Source organism: Cebidichthys violaceus, unplaced genomic scaffold, assembly GCF_023349555.1.
Source record: "Cebidichthys violaceus isolate CVI_PGR_0920_01 unplaced genomic scaffold, fCebVio1.0.p SCAF_1, whole genome shotgun sequence".
NCBI lineage: Eukaryota > Metazoa > Chordata > Actinopteri > Perciformes > Stichaeidae > Cebidichthys > Cebidichthys violaceus.
The window spans coordinates 20438860-20457112 of NW_027176262.1; the positions used below are offsets into that span (position 1 = coordinate 20438860).

The following is an 18253-nucleotide window of genomic DNA, read 5'->3' on the forward strand; positions in this document are numbered from 1 at the left end:
CTGTCATCTCCAGCTGGTGATTTTCATGAGAGAACATTTTCAGGAAAAAGAAAGTGGCTAAATATTTTTTTATAAAACATTTCCTCATACAAAACGTCATACAGTTGATTCTACCAAAAGATCTATAAAAGCTGTTTAAATAGACTGAGAGAGAAGGCATCCATGGTATCTAAAGTACTTGTTTTAACCCCAAATAGCAGCTTTGCTCTACTGTGAGGTGTAAAAAGACAGTGTTTGTATACTTGGCTGACGTAAAGTACTGTCAGGCTGTTTGTTTGAGTCTTCTCTGCTCCCTAAGTGAGGAACTTTCACAAGGCCAACTATATAACTATTCATTAGGATATACTGGTTATTAAAGATGGAAACCAAGGGACCAAGCTGTGCCAGAATGTGTGAGCGAGAGAGCCTTTACAACTAAATTTGATAATATTTAATCTGTGAGGTGATACCTGCGAGATGAAGATCATGTTTCTCCAGGAAACATGATCTTGATGATTTTCTGTACGTGGTTGTGGTGCTGAGTGAGCATTTAAATGCAGAATCGTAACGTATGGAATCTGTCAGAGGCTGAGTCACTTCTCTGAGTTTGTGCTGACATGAAGCAGCTGTGGGGCAATAAAGAATTAAAACTGAGCCTCTAGTGTGGAGGTTTCTCAATCCAGGGATCGGGCCCCCCCACGCTGGCCTCCTTGACGTATAGAGGGATTTATAAGAGTTATTTATTAATATTTGTCTGAAAGAGAATATGAAAAGTATGACTTATTCAGGTGGCAGCTTGATAACTCTTTAGCTCCTGGGGCAATGACAAGATTGGGACCAAAAAAAGAGACGAGAGCCAAAAAAGACTGAAACGCTGCATGAATGACTTCCTGTGACGTAAAAAACTTTGAAGAGAAAGTTCCTCGTGTCATGTAATCTGTCATTTTTAAGCTTCGGTTAAAGCTTTATGTTTGAGGTTTTCAGTGCAATTAATCTTTCTTAATATAAAAAAAAATCTTGGTGTCTTGGCTGTCTATATTTTAGGCCCACATTCTATTAAAAAGCCATCAGAAGGTCCTTCATGGGGACAGTTGGACATCCACTACTGCCTGAAGAGGTGAATACTTAAGACCCTCAGAGGCCCATTAAAAACCAGAGAACGATAGAAAGAAATACTTGGTGGTTAAATATATATATTAAAAAAATAGACATAGGATATGGGATTGTTTTAAATGTCTCATTGCCCAGGCGACACATTTTAACGTTTACAGCAAATTATGACGGCAGTGTTAAATGCAAAAATTTGTGTCCTGGGAGAAATGAAAACTATAAAGAGGAAGAATTTGTGTTCAGTTATGCCATCGATATAATAAACCGGCGCACACAGATATACCATTACAGATGTAGCCTGGATAAAAATCTTAATATTGTTCAGCGATTCCAATAGAGTGAACAAATGAGCTGAAACAAAATGGCAATTCAGTTTGATTAGCAGGCTATTACAGATGGACATCAAAGAGGCAAATCTAGGATCTGTTGTGCCGTGTCGGTGAAGCCGCTTTGTGGATGGTGAAGGTCACTCTGTGGGACGATCCGAAGTTTATCTAAACTTTAAGGTCCATTTGAGCATTACTTAGCCGAGGTTTTATCACCATTCTTAACCTGAGAGCATATGTTGATCCCCAGATAATCACCATGGATGCCGTCACCTTGTCCCTCTTTTTCAGTTCAGCGCTGTTAATAGGGTTATCCATCACAGGCTTTGGGGATGGATCACGCTGCCTCTTCTCCTTTTTTCCCCCTCAGAGGCAACAGTTACAGTTTATTAATACAGAGGGAACCTGCAAGCTGTATTATGTACTCACAAATAGAATGGCATCACAATATGTTAGTGCGTTATATGTTCTACAGCGGTGTCAGAGAGCATAGAAGCACACATCAGACCTTTGAGAGACGATGAGGCGAACCGACGCAAGAGTGATGAGATCGGAAGAATAGGCATAATGTGAACACATCCTATATAAAGACAAGACATTCATTTTTGAGATTGTGTAAAGAGAGACACTAAACTACCATACGCTGGTACCCCATGCACCACAATTGCTATATTTATCAAGCGTTCACGGAATATTTTCCAGGTCTCCCATTCCGGTCCTCGGAGACTTGTGAGGTATTTTTGATAGACTTACCACAGGACCATACCACATGCAGAACATGTGGTAAATTACCACAGAACATGTGTTACATTCCTGTGGTAGATGTCCCAAAATTCCACACAAGTCTCTGAGTAGCACAGAAATACCTGAGGGAAATGTCACAGGAACACAAAAAAGTACCAGATGAACCTAAAAAACTCTGGGTACTCGCAAAGCAGAACATATGTCATTTTACCACTGGGGATGTTTTGTTTTGGTCTCCACACAAACAATATTTAGCTCTGCCATGCTATGTTATTTAGTGTTATTTACTTAGGTGCACGTTTAATTTATCATGAAACGTCAAACAACAAAGGTTGTGGGGTGATCTTCATCTGCTGTCTTAATTAAAAAAGGTATCTAATAGGTATATCAGTTGGCTCAAAGTAACTTGACAAAAACAGCATTTAAATGTTAGGTATATGGTTACTGGGGATTAAGGGATCAAGGCTGGATTCTTCAACTTGAAACTGCATAAACACCAGTGGCCAGAGAGCCGTTTGTGACTGATAAAATGCTGGGATTAACTTTATCAAAGACCTTCTGGAGGAGCTCCTCTGGGACAACATTTCGGGGACCGGTGATGCTCTTCATGTGACCAACGCCTCCTTAAAAACACGACAGGAACATAGGTTTGAGACAATTCTAAACAGCATCAAAACAGCAGCAGATTGGGAGCCGGCTGCTCACGAGCTTTTGATGAAGGATAAAAGAATCTGCATGTTTCTCCTGGGAGGATTCGGTACGGCAGAGTGCTGATAGCAGAGCTGATTACACTGAACAGCGCCTCGGTGTTACGACAACTAGATAGGAGCTTAGCGACTGCTGCTCTTGCATCTTCTCTGCATATATCTCTCATTACAGTTGGTCTTCCATAGGGTGCTGGAATATTTGCACTCAGTTGATGGTCTCTGATGTTTCGATTTCTATAGGGGTTTATGTTCCCCGAGTAAACAGAAGGCTGTGAAGCTGGATTTTTGTTTAAATAGTTCAACAGAGCTCCATTCAGTGAACTGTGCCATCTCTGCAAGCTTTGAGAATAGTCACAATGTTTTTTTTCGTTTTTTTTCTTTGAGACCGTGCCCAGAGCTATGATTTCAGTTCTCTGAAAATTTGTGAGGCGTTACTTTTGGTTTTTAGAAAGTAACATTGCTGTAGCCAGTTCTCATCCGGCATAGAAATAATGCTACCGCCTGAGTTTGAACTTTAACTGAGGTAGCTTGAAAGGTGATGCCAGCCTCCATCCCACAGGTTTTCATTGACGCTAGATGTCAGGGAACACATCTGTGGGAGGATACCGAAACGTTTTCAGTCTTGCTTCCTTCCTTGCTTTCCTCCCATCCCTCAGCGCCACTGTGCTCTTACCAGAGAAAAAAAATGACTTAAAGATGATGGAATGAAGTGGTACAGAGGAGGAGTAATAAAACGGAGAGGTCATTTGGGATTTAGATGTTTAATTCTAAAGAAGTAATCCTCTGTCCTGTGGGATTTTATGCTCATTTTAATCAAATAGTAAAAATTTTCTCAGTGAGGAGCTATCATCCTGCATGCAGATGACTGATAACCTTGTGCTACATCCTCACATTTTTCCCAATTTGTCTCACATTTTACTTTTAAGGCTCTGCAAACCCGTGTTAAACCCACACCGGTGCTTTTAATTACTCTGGCTGATTAGACCTCTTCCCAGGAAGAGCATGCACAGACACTGCTTGGTTGACATCTCTCTGACTCATTCTTTGCTGCACACACAATGTAAGGTGGGACAAATGACATCTTTATCATAAGCCTTTTCTACAGAAGACATTTTGACAGGTGTAAATTAATTAAAAAAAAATGAAAGATGGCGGCGTTCTGTTTGGTTTCAGGGTCTCCCTGCCTCCATGTCCCGGCTTCCTGGGACACCTGAATAGAACCGAGACCTCGTTAATGTTATCATGATCACCTGTGCTTTTCCAACTATGACAAATTAAAAACATCTGCTGTGAAGAAAAGCCTGCAATAACTGCCCTCTTTGAACCTGAGCAGAGGTGTAATCAGCCAGGATTGGAAACACCTGTGTGGGTGTGTATGACCTTCAAAAGGTAAACAGAGTGGCACTGTTAATCTCGAGGAGACTGACATTTTGTCTTATTAAAATAAGCCCCTCCCAGTATGAGGATCACCCTTTTTCTGAGGTCAAACGGCTAATTTAGAAGCCCTGCTCCTGTATCCCTGTAGGGGGACCAGTGGACCGTGAGCCGCATCTCCCTGTGTGTGAGTGTTGATTGTCTGGTGTGTGTTTAATGAATTCACATCACGCAGACGGGGAAATATGATAATTGACATGCCACTAACCGCCGGTTCCTAATTGCAGTGTGTACACGTGAGGCACAAAATGAAACAAAAATGGAGTTATACATTCTTAAATCAGCAAGATTGAGTGAATCTAAATATTTTGGGCCCAAACCGCGGCACTTTCTGGGGAACACTGATTGTTAATGGGAAACACCTGCATGACTGTCTTCGTTCTCGCGCTGCAGACACGGCCCTTAAAAACGATTTTATTTACTCCACTGCCAGTGCATTCACATATAGTGTATTACACAAGGCTGACAGACCACTATATTGCTATAGGCTCTATTTTTCAGCAGTCACGGCTCACTATCTTGCTATCCTGCAGCACTATCAATTAATAATGCAATATCTTTATGGAGATTGTTGTTATAGTAGCACAAAACCTTTTTTTAAGCAGAGTTGCTCTTAAGGGCAGTAATTATCTCGCAAGGGTACTGTCGAGGAAAGAAAACTAATTAGAAAGAAATGAATTGAGGCAAAGTATCTTACTGATTGAACTCTATAAAGGTGATTCAGTGCTTTCCCCCTAAAATAATCCCCGCTAATATAATATTAAAACAGACAGAGCACAATTTAAGGCTTTTCAACTGACAACATGCATTTGTGTTGCCTGTAACTTCAGCAGCATTCACTTTGTGGTATGATTTTTTTCTTGCTGGTTTTCCATATGTTTTATTCTTCTCATGCCATTTCCCTTCACGATTAAAGAAAATCAATTAGGATAATTAAGAAAAGAACATTCTTATGCACGCTATATTTATGGATCCAGCTGCTAATTTGCAGCCTCAAGAGCTAACCCAGGAAGTAATCCTGCTGGTCTTCCCAAATCAGAAATGTAATGGAATCCATGTCATTTTCAAATAGATCCTGTATTCTGACTAGAAGTATTTCAAGTGTAGGCTAATTTGCATTTATTTTTTGGTTCCACCCATTAAAGTGATTGCATTTTCAACATTTGCATTCAATGCTCAAATGCAGGTTTGCGAGATGCTCTTAAAGGGCCAGTTCACCCAAATTATAAAAGAAAACGCAAATAGTTCTGGTTTTATTTTTCCTCTGTCAGAGTTTTCTGCCTCTACCCCAATACAGTGGTGGTCATTATAAACCAGTGTGTGGTCCTCACTTTATTAAAAATTATACTTTATAGTGCTCAGAGCGATCAGCAGCTCAAGTCATCTTTAATCAGTTACAGCAGTTGCAATATCCCTTTTACTCAGCAGCTGACAAGAGCAGCATGCACTTCTTCCCCAGTTACCACACATTTCTCATGTTTTAAGACAATCAGCCGCCTACGAGTAACAACCCCTTAGTAAGATTGCATCGTACAACCTGTCTGTCAGTCTGAGGTACGGGAGCCGATGTAAAGGAGGGAAGCGCTCCAACGTAACCCCAATGTGTCAGCCTGTGCTGATGAGGCATCTGGTTGACACTCTGTAACAATCGCGAGTGATATCAATCAGCACGGCAGATCAGACAGGAGTGAGAGCAGAATGCAGAGGAGCCATGCTAACATATTAAACAGAGCAAGTACTGAGAGAGAGATTTCGTGAGGATGGAAGAGGAGGAGGAGGAGGAGGAGGAGGAGGAGGGGAGCGGTGTTTCCATTATCTGGGGACGCCACGCATTGTGAGAAAACGGGCATGCTAATAATGAGGGCCAAATACTTGGAGAACAGCTGCATTGTAAATGAGCTGACTTTGTACACTGGAGCTTGGATGAATCTCTGAAGTGTTGTTTGTAAATCAAAGGAGGTAAAACGGAGAGGAACAACAAAAGGACTAAAAATAGGGACTGGAAAGCTGGGAGCAGCTCACATACAGCTGTGGTAATTGCTATGAAAAGGTTACCATTATTGTTATTCTCACTGTGAAGGCAGGTGGAGGGACTCGGAGATAGCCCTTGACATTAAGCTGATGGATGCGCGGCTACTTCATGTCCCAGGACGTGATTGCATCTCAGGCTTTGTCTGGAAGAACGGGACGCTTTGAAGTTGAGCAACCTGATCAAAAGGCAAATAATCTGACTAGAGGTCACAGGATTTACCTCATCAATAATAGGGACAAGTTAAATTCACAAGCGCTACCCGTCCTCATCCTCTTTATCGATTGGGGGAGGAGTCCCACTTGTAGTGAACACTACGGAGATCAAGAGGTCATGGGAAAAGCTTTTCAGGAATGTGAGAGGAGGACTGTTCAGTTCACCTCAGGGCGTATCGTTCGACTGAAATAACTTTTAAACACAACATTTCAATAAACATTTATTTACAAAACGAAAATAATGACAAAGAATACTTCGAAGAGTGAATACAAAACATGTGCTAATATGATAAAATACATTATCGTACACGACGTATATCATCTTATGAATGTGTTAAATAAACTATGCTTAGACTTTTGGGATCTGAACAGGTTGAGTCGAGGAAGCAGGCAGCCAGTGTTGGATTGCTTTACATTATAGGGATTATTGCATTTCAGTTTGTGTTTAAGGCAAGGATGAGACATGAAGAGGAGACGGAAACACTTCACGTAACAATGAAGCAAGATGACTTTTCTCTTCATCATCACAGGGAACACTATTCACATAAACACCAATGACTGAAGAGGAGGAAGACAAAAAAAATAAAGAAAGAAAGAGAATACTCTTAAAGAAATGTAACATTTTTACAAATAGGATTGGTCCATACATTTTTCATTTAAGAACAGCTCTCGAGAGAAGAACAAGTTTTTCAAAGCCATGTGTCTGCGTGTGTGTGTTGCATTATGAAACAGTCCCTGCAGTTGTCAGACGAGTTGTGTCCCATGACGCACCATAACGACTTGGTGTCTTTGGTGCCTGATGTGCTGTACTGGTGCGAGTCCACAGGGTCGGAGTCCTCTCTCTTTCCTCGTTTCGCCCGGGGTCTCTGCCCGTCCCCGGCTCCCTCCCGTCAGTACGGGTACTGCTTCTGCTTCTTCCCCGCGAAACAGGACAGCCAGGTGCACAGCAGCATGGCAGCCGCCGCCCCGGCCCCTGTGCAGTAATACGCCCAGCCGATCTGGCAGGAACCTGCAAGAGGAAAGCAGAGGATTCAGGGTGATATCTTTCCACCGTTGGGTTTTTCTCCGTCCGTCAGAAAGCAGGAAATCTCCAAAAACCCAGGAATGGATTTCAATGAAATTGGGATGGATAAGCCTTTGGCCTGGGAACAACTGATTCCATTTTTTGTTTCACCAGAATGTCTGAAGAGCCCTGCACTGCTTACTCTACACTTTGGGAGTACTGCTCATAAATCTGGCATCACTTCTACGATAAAAAAAAAAATCTATAAAAGAGCTCAAGTTTAAAACGGTTTACTCCATAGAGATAAATTAACTGCAGCAGGATATAATACTTGCTTCTTATTCAAGTCATGTACCTGCAATGGACAATTTAGTTTTTAACAAGGCTTATTTCTTTTGTTTATTACCTTGGTTGTGCTCATGATTGTAATATCTCCACTTTTGTTGTCCTATGTACACACAGTGCCCGTCCAAACGTGGTAACAACTGGCACTGGACAGTAGCGTATGAATGGATAACTGAACGGTAATCCAGGTGTGGAATTCCCATCCTTATACATGTTAGTGGTCAGAAGAAGATTCTTACTTAATTCAAAGATTTTAAATGTTTGCAGAACATGACAGCATGTGGAAGTTTTCAGCGTTAATGGATGTTTGTCTTCTAGTTGTGTGTGTGTGTGTGTGTGTGTGTGTATTAGTGAGCATGTATGTGAAGGTTACCGCCTCCTGATAACATAACTGTCGGTTCATTTGTACTGTCTGCATCATAAGAATACTAACAAATATCTCTATTATTGCTTTCGATCAAACATTAACATTTTTTATTCAGTTTTATTTATACAGCCCAATATCATAAATCACAAATACAGCACATGACACCCTCTGTTCCTTTCGACCCTTGCTTCAGATGAGGAAAAACTAAAAAAAAAGAAAGAGTTGAGAGCAGAAAAAAATGTCGTGAACTGCTTAACATTTTTGCTCAAGCCACAACATTTCCCTTCCTCTTGTGAAAAAGGGTTGGCATTGCTGAAATAAATGCACTGGACATAGTTAAACTTCATTTGCAAACAGACAAGTCTGGTCTGTGCCAAATGCTCTCTCACAGCACAGACTTTTGGAACGCACACCAGAGGCAGAATGTGCTGAAAGTGAGCCAAAAGCAAGCCCACATTAAAACATAAAGGGCCTCCTTCTTTAATCCTCAAAAGGGAATTATGTGCACTATCAAAGAAGGATCTGACCTAAATCTGCCGCTAAATTTGGAAAATGTTGAGATGACCGTCAAGGCTTCTCATTTTAAGAATCAAATTTTGGGGAGAATGTCTGATTGAATGTAGTAGCCTGATTAGCAGCCGGGTAGTAGGAGGAAGAGGCGTCTCATTAACAAATCACATCAGCTGCCTTCTCACTGCGGAAACCTGATTCAGCAGGCAGAACTGAAAACACTTATTTCTCAGAGGCCCATTTTTTCCTGTTGCAAATTTCTCTTACTGTCGGCATTACTGAAAATGAGCTTCCCCTCTTTTGAAAACGTGGCTGTAGTTTATTAAGTATTAACATGATGTGGAGTATTCCATTTGAAAACATGCCAGGTCAAAGCAATGACTTGGATCTTTCACGCATTCATTCTGTGGACATAAGTGTGATCATTTCCCCAACTTTTTTTTCTTCTTCTTCTTCTCCATATTTAACATGCATGCAATTAACGTGTCCTGGCTGCAGCAACACTCAAAGCTATCTTTGAATTACTAAAGTACCGACTGCTCTATTCATGATTAATGAACGAGTCAGCGTTCTGGCACCGCTTTGTGTGAAATCCGCTGCTTCTCGCGGCAGAACATGTCAGTCTTGTCATGAAACAAGACAGCAGTGAAGCTGAAACAACTACGTTGCAGCTTAACAACGCGCTGAAGCAAACGCACCTGTTAACAATAATTCCCATGTACTGAGAAGAGCCTGTTCCTTCAAAGAGGACGATTGCAACCTGACATCCAACACCGCTACTTCTGATGACATGGTCTGAAACTCCAGTAATGAAGATGACATGTTTGGGAATTTAAATCGGACAGAATTGGATTTGAATGTTGCATCACATCCATCTGCTCACATATTGGCAGCTTCAATCTGTGTGTATCTACAAGTAACTGAAAACTAATATTACTAATAATTGTTGTGTTTGCCTTGTTGGTGATGTTTTTATTTTTTGATTGTCATGAAACAAATATTCATTGACTAGTGATGCTCTGACAAGTCATAACTTGTCCTTGAGAAGCATATAGTGAGATTGACAGTAAAAACTAATGATTGGATTTCACACCCCACTGGGGACACTAGTGGGACTTCACGGAATACCTCCCCCACAAAGTGACCATTTGTATGTCAGTTACTCACCCCGTTACCGTGAATTCTTGTAGACAACACAGTTTTTCTCGCATGCCTCCATGGTGAACAGATAATAATAAAAAAAAGAAAACGGAGAAAAGGCTTGATGTATTGAAGCAAATGGGGGCCTCTAACACAACTTGTGCAGTATAATCCAAGTCTCATTTATCCAGTTTTATGCTCACTACTTCCTGAACACATGCATCTTCAATTCATCAAGACTTTTCTCCTTTTTTTAGATTCTCTATTCACCGTGGAGGCACGTGAGGAAAAACAACATTCTCTTAAATAATTCAAAGTAACGCTGGATGAGTAATTGATATAAAAATGGTCATTTGGTGGTGGTGGTGGGATATTCTTTTAACTAGTTGTTTTGTAACAAGCTGCACTTTTTTCGCTCAGCAGTTACCCGGTTGAATGAGCACACAGAAGCTCTGCGTATCTTAACGTGTGAGGCAGAAAGTAGAAATAGGTCTAACTTCTTTAAAAAAAAAAAAGAAAAGAAAAAAAAATAGAAGTGACAGAAACTCTGGCATGGTGGACGTTGATGATAATTGAAAGAGAAAGCAAATCTATGCGTACCTGATTACACAAGTAAGGGTCTCAACAGCTCTATCAAAAAATGTACCTTTGACATTTAATTAAAACATTACAATCACACCAAGTGATTTTTCTCCGTTAAGTAGAGGATCAAATGCTATTTGATTAGCATCAAATAAAAAAAAAAGCAGCTGCAGACTGAATAACCCCTCCACCTGCCTAGCGTCTGATACAGTAGCATATTATTGTCTATCTATGAGATAGTCCTGAATATGCCAGCTGAATACAGAGCACCAATCTGCTTTATTCTCGACACATATTTAGAGCTTTGAAACTCTGCAGAAATCGACAGCAGCTGGAGGTCTTGTTGACTTTTTACCATCCAGAAATAAAAGTCTTCTCAGTTTTCAGCCTTTTCATCCACAAAATCAGTTATCAGTTCTGGGACAGACAAATGTACACAGTCATGGTTGAAGCATCGGTGTGTGGGCTGTAGCTGTGTGTGTGTGTGTGTGTGTGTGTGTGTCTGGACATCTCACCTAGTTGAAACTGGTCTGAGCTGTTGTTGCAGGTCTGCTGCACTTCCTCACTGTCCCATCCCAGTGGATAGAGTGCACAGCCAGATCCTATGAGCAGACCTGAGGATGAGAGAAAGAGAGAGAGAGAGTCCGTCAGTGATGAAGGAATCTCACCAACCTGACTGATCAGCGAAATAAGACTGGGGGCCGACAAGACAGCAAGGACAAACTCTCCCCATCAAGGTGCTCACTCAGCTCCTTGAGGAAGGTCTGCATTGCTGGGCTTTTTTCGCGAGACCTCGCCTAAGTGGGTTTTCATAATTTGAGAATCTTTTCTTTAATGAGGAGGAAAAATGCAAAGCAGTGTGCTGTTTATTAATTAAAAACGCGGGTTTCGTGTGGATCCTCCCTCCTTCTTTGGTTTATGTTTTAATTAAAATGATTAAAAAGACAACAAAAACAACGAGCTGCTGATCTCTCACATAGAGTGATGTCTGCTATCACCTTATCAACCGTTTCCAGCAGATACTGATGGGGGGGGGGGGGGGGGGGTGCAGCAGCAGCTTTGACCCGTTCCAACAGTTTTACCTAACAAGCCTCAAATCCCTTTGTAAAATGACACGGATTGTGATTTTTAACACTCCATCATGTTTTACCGCGACGAAATAAAGCACTCCTCTGCCAGCAGCTCATAAAAAAACCGCTGCAAATGAACAAGGAACATATGCAAATAGCTTGGCAATTTCTCACAGAGGCAACAGCGGGGAAAAAAAAAAAAAACAAGCATCTTTTTGGTGTGCAATAATTACTGTAAAACTCTGGAAAATCCTTGAGGGACTGCTTTATGTCAGTGATTAAAGAGACTTATGACTGCGCTTAAAGCTGCACACAGAGACAAGAGTAAAATCTAGTCAAGGCCATTTACATTAAGGATTAATATCCACAATATTAGCCTACAGCCGGGTCTTGACAAGTTATTCCCCGGATGTCAAGGCCTGTCTCTTGAAATTACCCTGTAGGTGACTCTGCCATCACATTAGCTTAATCCCCTCCGATGTGTCTACCCCGCTATCAGTTTGGGGATGTGAGGATGGCAGCAGAGGAAGAGAAGGCAAAAAAAAAAAGAAGCTCTGCCTTCCAACCTGATTAGCCCTGCCATCCAGGACTGACTCATTACATATAGGCCAAGATAACAAGCAGGAATTAATCCATATGCTAATGCAGATGGGCCAGACAAAGTGGCCAACATCAGAGGTGGAGTTGGAAAAGTGAAAAAGACATCTGTGTTTTTCCCCGGCAGCGGCCAGAAGGACGGCAAATGTCCTCCGCTCGCTTCAGGGGAGAAAATAGACTGATTATGGCACCTGTGGTAGAAAATCAATTCGGTGAAACTCTGGCATGTTGATGAGCATGAGGGGATAAAGAAAAGAAAAAAAAAGGTTCTGACCAAGTCTGTCGCTGCAGCTCAGGATCAGAGAGGATCCAGGGAATGTCAAACGTAACAACTCTGCCGTTTCTTCTTCAGCCCCTTGAGAAAACTTCAGGGGAGTTTCTGCTTCAGACCCAAAATTACAACCTTTAAGTAACACGGGGGCATTTGATGTAAGTCCTTGTGGAAGCAGCCGCTGTGGACCGCTGACCAACATAAAAACACTATTCTACAAGGTGCAGAAATGCGTTTCGGGAGCACACACACACACACACACACACACACACACACACACACACACACACACACACACACACACAGTCTTTAAAAAATATTCTAAGTTATATAATGTTTTCAGTCAAATTTGTAACAGTAAAGACTGTAAAGCATGTGAGCATGATAATGTATTCATGATTAATATTTAACCAAATCAAAAATTCCCTTTCAAGTGTAATGCAGAGAGATACAGCAGCATGCAATCAAATTTAATTTCCTTGCAGCACACGGGAGGGGGGAAAAAAAATAACGCAGGGCAGAATGTGGCTTTGTTTTCCAAAGACATTGTTATTCTACTCTGCAAACTAATATTTCCATTTGACAAAATCAAGATAGATTCATGGGGATTCGCAGTCATTCTTTGATTAACCCATTAGTTAAAATGATGAAAACCATGAAGAGCTGCTGCTCTGTAGCAGACACCTCGGAGAGAAGAACGGGGGAAGGAAAGACTTCAGCGAATAGTTTCCACATCAGGTCCGAAGATGATGATTATGATGATGATGTCATGGAACGCTGAAAATCTAAGACTATACAGACAGGAGGGAAATCACTGCCACAACAAAAACAAAGGACTCAGTTCCATTGTGTAACCACAAAAAAAAAAAGAATCAAAGGTTTCTGGGTGAACTGCCAGTCTTTTCTGTTGTTTTTGGGGATAGACTCACTGAGCCTGCGACACTGCAGTGGGTGAAATCAATGCGAGCACTCGCATGTTACCATGACACTGCGGAGACAGATACTGCGTAACACTTTCACTGTGGGAGCAGATTAAAAAAATATATATAAACACACCGCCAAGGTGTAATTCAATACCGTATCATACATAGCCCTACATTTCTCTTTTGGCTTTTTCTTTATTTGATTTTTTTTTCTTTTTCGTGTCACTATAGTTAATTCCGTCAAATCCCATCCTCCACACTCACTATGTGGGTTACTGAGAACCAGAGGTGGGAAGGCTGGTGACTGGGATGTGGGAGACAGATTTACCAAGAATGGAAAACGTTCTTTCACACAATGTTTATGAGGCAAGCTGCTCGAGAGAAGTGTGGACCTGTGAGAGGCAGCTACCCCGGGCTCTGATTCTCCATGCGTGCTGTTGGAGACGGATACTTCGTGTCCTCCTCATTTCCTGAGCTGACACAGATGCATCCCGATCTGCACAAACAATCAGTTTGGGGATTTGTGTCATTTAGCGTGTGGTTGTCAGCTACGGCAGCGCTTCTCAACCTTTTTGGCTTTTGACCTCTTAAACCAAGGCCTTCTCCTGACCTCCCGTCACAGTGTGAAGACACTTGTATCATGTAATGTGTTTTTGTTTCCCAACCCCAAAATGCATTGACCTAAATCTGGTGTCCTGGCCTCTCGACTTGAAAACCACTGCTAGCGGACACGCTACAATCACAAGCACTAAATCACATGCTAGACTTCATAAGATAACAAAAAAAATGATCCTCTTGGGGAAAAAAAATGTTTCACTGTAGCTGAAAATAGAGAAGAGCAAAAACAAGTTAAATGAGAACACTGCAATTGGAAATTGACGAATAAAACTCTTGGATGTTATGTAAAACGAAAAACAGTGAAGTGCAAATGGCCAAAATGAAAACACCCACATTGGCTTCCACAAATGTGTGTTTTTTTTTTTTAAAAATTCCTTCGCTTTACTCAAACATCAGAGAGGTTCTCTCTTCTCCTGCAGACAACATGATCAACTTCAACGAGCGACTCCACTTTTCTGCGAGCAGATGGCCGCATCATGATGAAATCATTGCAGGACTCCACTTAAGCTGCCATGAGGATTGTAGTGAAACAAGTCACAACAAGGCTGTTACTGCAGGCAGTATACAGCGACTACATCACACTGTGGAACAGTCGGACAGAAGAGAGCGAAAACTGCCGTCGCGTGCCTTCCACGGATGTTGTTAAGAATCAAAACAACGAGTTTCCCTTTGTCGGCATCGCCCGCGCCCTCGGGTCAAACCTAAAGATGCCCCCGATCTTTCTGGGAGATCGGCAGAGGTTAAAGTGGCGCTCTATCAACACCGGCCTGGGAGGTTTGTTTGTTTACTTCGCTGCTTTCTGCCCACAGCCGCTGTTTGTGAAACCTTTTTCCTGGAGTCTTGTTTCAGTTGCTATGGCAGCCAGCTGATGCTGATGATCTTCTCTGGCAGAGGAGCTGCAGAGGAAGAGGGTCAGAGAGCGCGTGCAGCGCAGAATCTAAGAGGCCAGACAACTTATTCACATATTGAGTTTCAATTGATCTCCAGGACGACGACTATCTCAGGCTTAATAGCTCCTCTGAAGGGTTATTCTATGAACTGGGATATAGTTCAGATGAATGGACTCAACCAACTACAATCAATCCCACATATCATGTTTTCAATCCATGGAATCTGCTCCAACACAGTGAACTTTCTTCTGCGCACCGTTGCCTCGGATTTCATCATCGTAGTTGAGCTCACTTTTGAAATGGCTTTAAAAAGCACACAGAGAAGTGCTTTGTTCCATCGGAGCCGCTCCATTGTTCCCCCCCGTCCTTTTTCTGTCGACGCTTTTTACCTGAATGAAAAACTGCCCCCTTTTCATATCCCCCACATTCTCTGATTTAGGGAGTGCTGATGCCCTTTGTCAAGCTTTCCTGCTCTCTGTCAAGAAGCAAGGCATTTCTTTACCCGCCCCGAGACAATACCATTCAAGGTTATCATTCAGAAGGCCAAAGAGGACAGGGAGAAAGGGCCGCCGCTAAGCTGGAGAGAAATTTGGTGGCCGGGGGAATTTGAGCGGGGATGTGCCTGAATGGGCCGGCTTAATGTAAGACATTCCCTTTTGGGATTGGACGATCAGCTGAAAGAGAGACCCACACCTGGGAAGGTTTTACAGAAACGTGTTGATATCACAAGGAATACTAAATGGGTAGTTGGAGTTATGAACCTACATTTTAAAGATCTTTGCTCAGTTTGAATTATTATTCACTGCCGCGCTGTAAACAGGTTGGAGTGTTTGCTGTAGTATTAAACCCCTACTTGCTAATACTAATAAAAGACATTTTGTGCATTTATCACACGTTATATGGTTCCTCGCATGCAATTGATGGATAAATAAAGTATATTTAATATGAAATTGTAAACATGTTTATGTTAATCTGAGATTTAATTAGAGGAAGCGACAGGTTCTGACTGAGTCCCACGGTGTCACTTCAGCCCAAACAGCCCATGTGACCGATCTGTCATCCCTGCATGTCGAGGCCTGTTTTTTTTTTTTTTTTTTTTTGTTCTCCCTTCACTTGAAACACAAGGCACACATCAGCACGTACAGCTCGCATTCCTGCTTTTCTTGCCATGTTCTGCTTCTCTTTGTCATTCAAGTCGGATCACTGCAGTCGTTTTCAAACGGGCTTACTCCTATGTGAGCATTTTTCGCCGTCGAAGCTTGGTGTTTTCATGTGAGCGAGATGGGCATCTGGAGATTCAGTTGAACCGTTAGTTCTGGAGCTCTGAGAGATGGAGGATGAGGGGTGGGTGGGTGGGGGGGGGGGATTACAGAGGAGAGGAGGTATTTAAAGAGTATGTGGAGTGCGTGTGATATGTGATGTGCAAAGTGATGCATATGAATACTCGCTGCAGCCTGTGGCTGGCATTCAAGCATTATTCAGCCAATATTGTTCTTGTTTTTTTATCAGTATTAGTTTTCTAAACTGCTGTGGTTTTTCTGCACAGCCCTCCCCATGAGATTATACCTCAATCATCCAGTTGAATGAGAGGCGTGTTCACGGTGAAGATGTTTTTCTGGTTGAACGATGTTCCCGCCCAACTGTGAAATTTCCAGATACGTTTCCCACTGTGTGATAGGTGACCCACACATTAGATCTTCCAGTCTTGCGGTCTTCAGTTGAGTCCGTTGAATATCAAACACAGTAAAACTGTATTACTGACCAGGCCGGTAAGAGCAGGGCTCTGTGACAAACCCACTCCACACCATGCTCTGACTATTCATTCAGAGTGTGACCATCCTCTCCGTGACCAATTTCTGCCTCTTCCCTCTGGAATCTGCTACCGCCGGCCCGAGAAAAGGTCAGACACTTACAAACAGTCCCTTTATTCCAAGCAGCCTTCAAAGGACTTAACAAGACGCATTGTTCATGTCATGTTCTTGTGAGACCTGCATGCTACTATTTCCATGTCACCCTGCAGACAGACCGTCGTGTTTTTCACTTGCCGTTTTGTCATTGCATCTTATTTTATCTGTATTGTCAGTTCCCCTCTGGGCCTAATTAATAACAAACTGAACTGTTTTAAACAGCCATCAGCACACTGGGCGTAGTGTTGTGGTCCATCAAGTTCACATTTTTGTGAAGTTTTGCTATGTCAGGGTTTGGGTTAAGAATATTAAACCCCCCCCCAAGAATGTAAATTGGCTCTAAAGAAGAATTTCTCTCTTACTATATAGATCTCCTATTAAGACTTTTTTCACTCCAGGGACTTAAGCTATTGTCTTTATTTCTGCTTTTATTGCAATTGTTTCGTGCACGCTTTGGAGAGGCTAGCTAACTAGCTGAGGAGGCGATACTAAATCCAGGTGCGTTCAGGCACTGCTAGCATTGCTGCCGATTGTTATTGGGCGGGGGTGTTCAACACTGCAGCACAGGAGAGCAGCAGAGCAAACTGGAAAACATGACGTGATGCAATGCACTTGGACCACCATCCCAGTTTGTAAAACTGCAAAGAGGAACCTCGCTTTAGGGCTGCATGATTATTGCCAAAATTATAATCACAATTAGATTAGAGAATTTGATCAATATTGAGATCACAATGATTTATCACGATTACTCATAGATTTTAGGGACAAAATGTTTTTATTGCACTTTCCCATGCAAATAAAGAGCACTGCTTTGACTCATGTTGTGTTACCTTCCTGTTCAAGTACAAATCTTTGCATCAATATATGACTTAAAATAAGGTTATTCTTCACCTGAATGTCGGTGCATTTTCATTTCTGCCCGTAAATTATACTTCTCCTCTGGACTGAAACAACATTCAAGGAAAGTTTGTCACAGGCTGCCGCTGCAGAGTGCGCCCACAGCGGCATGAAAGCTCCCCAAAAGTGAAGCCAACACGCCTCAATCTCAATGTTTTCTATGAGCGGAGCACACATTTCAAATGTCAATATCCAATCCATCATGTTCATGTAATTGTAGGAATCCAAAATCGTGAACGCTATTAATATTGATTAATTCATTGTGCAGCACTTAAAAGTTCAGAATGTGGAAAGGTTATAGTTACTGTCAGAGGTGAGATTATGTTAAATATTACATTGAGCTGCTCCTTGGGAATATGCAATCTGACAAAGTGATGTGCAGTATGTTGCTGGTGTGTTGGCTTGTGCCACTCTCCTGTAACGCGGCCGTATTTCATTCCGTGTCCACCCATCAGTCACCTTCCCTGGCCCCCGGGCGGAAAGAGCAGCTTGTGTTGTATTGATCTGTTTCAGTGCTTTCGCTACAGGAATTCTGTCAGGAGCCGGCCTTATCTAATCACACCGTTCATTTGTCACACAGTTTCCGGCT

The 18253-nt window shown here is 42.1% G+C and overlaps 1 protein-coding gene across 1 annotated transcript in view; it reads right to left on the reverse strand.

Annotated features, from left to right (window-relative positions):
• Window positions 1-6752: 6752 nt before the first annotated feature.
• LOC137883498 (lipoma HMGIC fusion partner-like) overlaps window positions 6753-18253 on the reverse strand; it is a 40419-nt gene continuing 28918 nt past the window's right edge. Inside the window, exons 3-4 of the mRNA XM_068725033.1 lie at window positions 11007-11105; window positions 6753-7553 (exon numbers count right to left, since the gene is read on the reverse strand). Of these exons, the coding sequence (XP_068581134.1) occupies window positions 7435-7553; window positions 11007-11105 (218 nt within the window). The 3' untranslated portion in view covers window positions 6753-7434. The remainder of the gene's footprint in view (window positions 7554-11006; window positions 11106-18253) is intronic.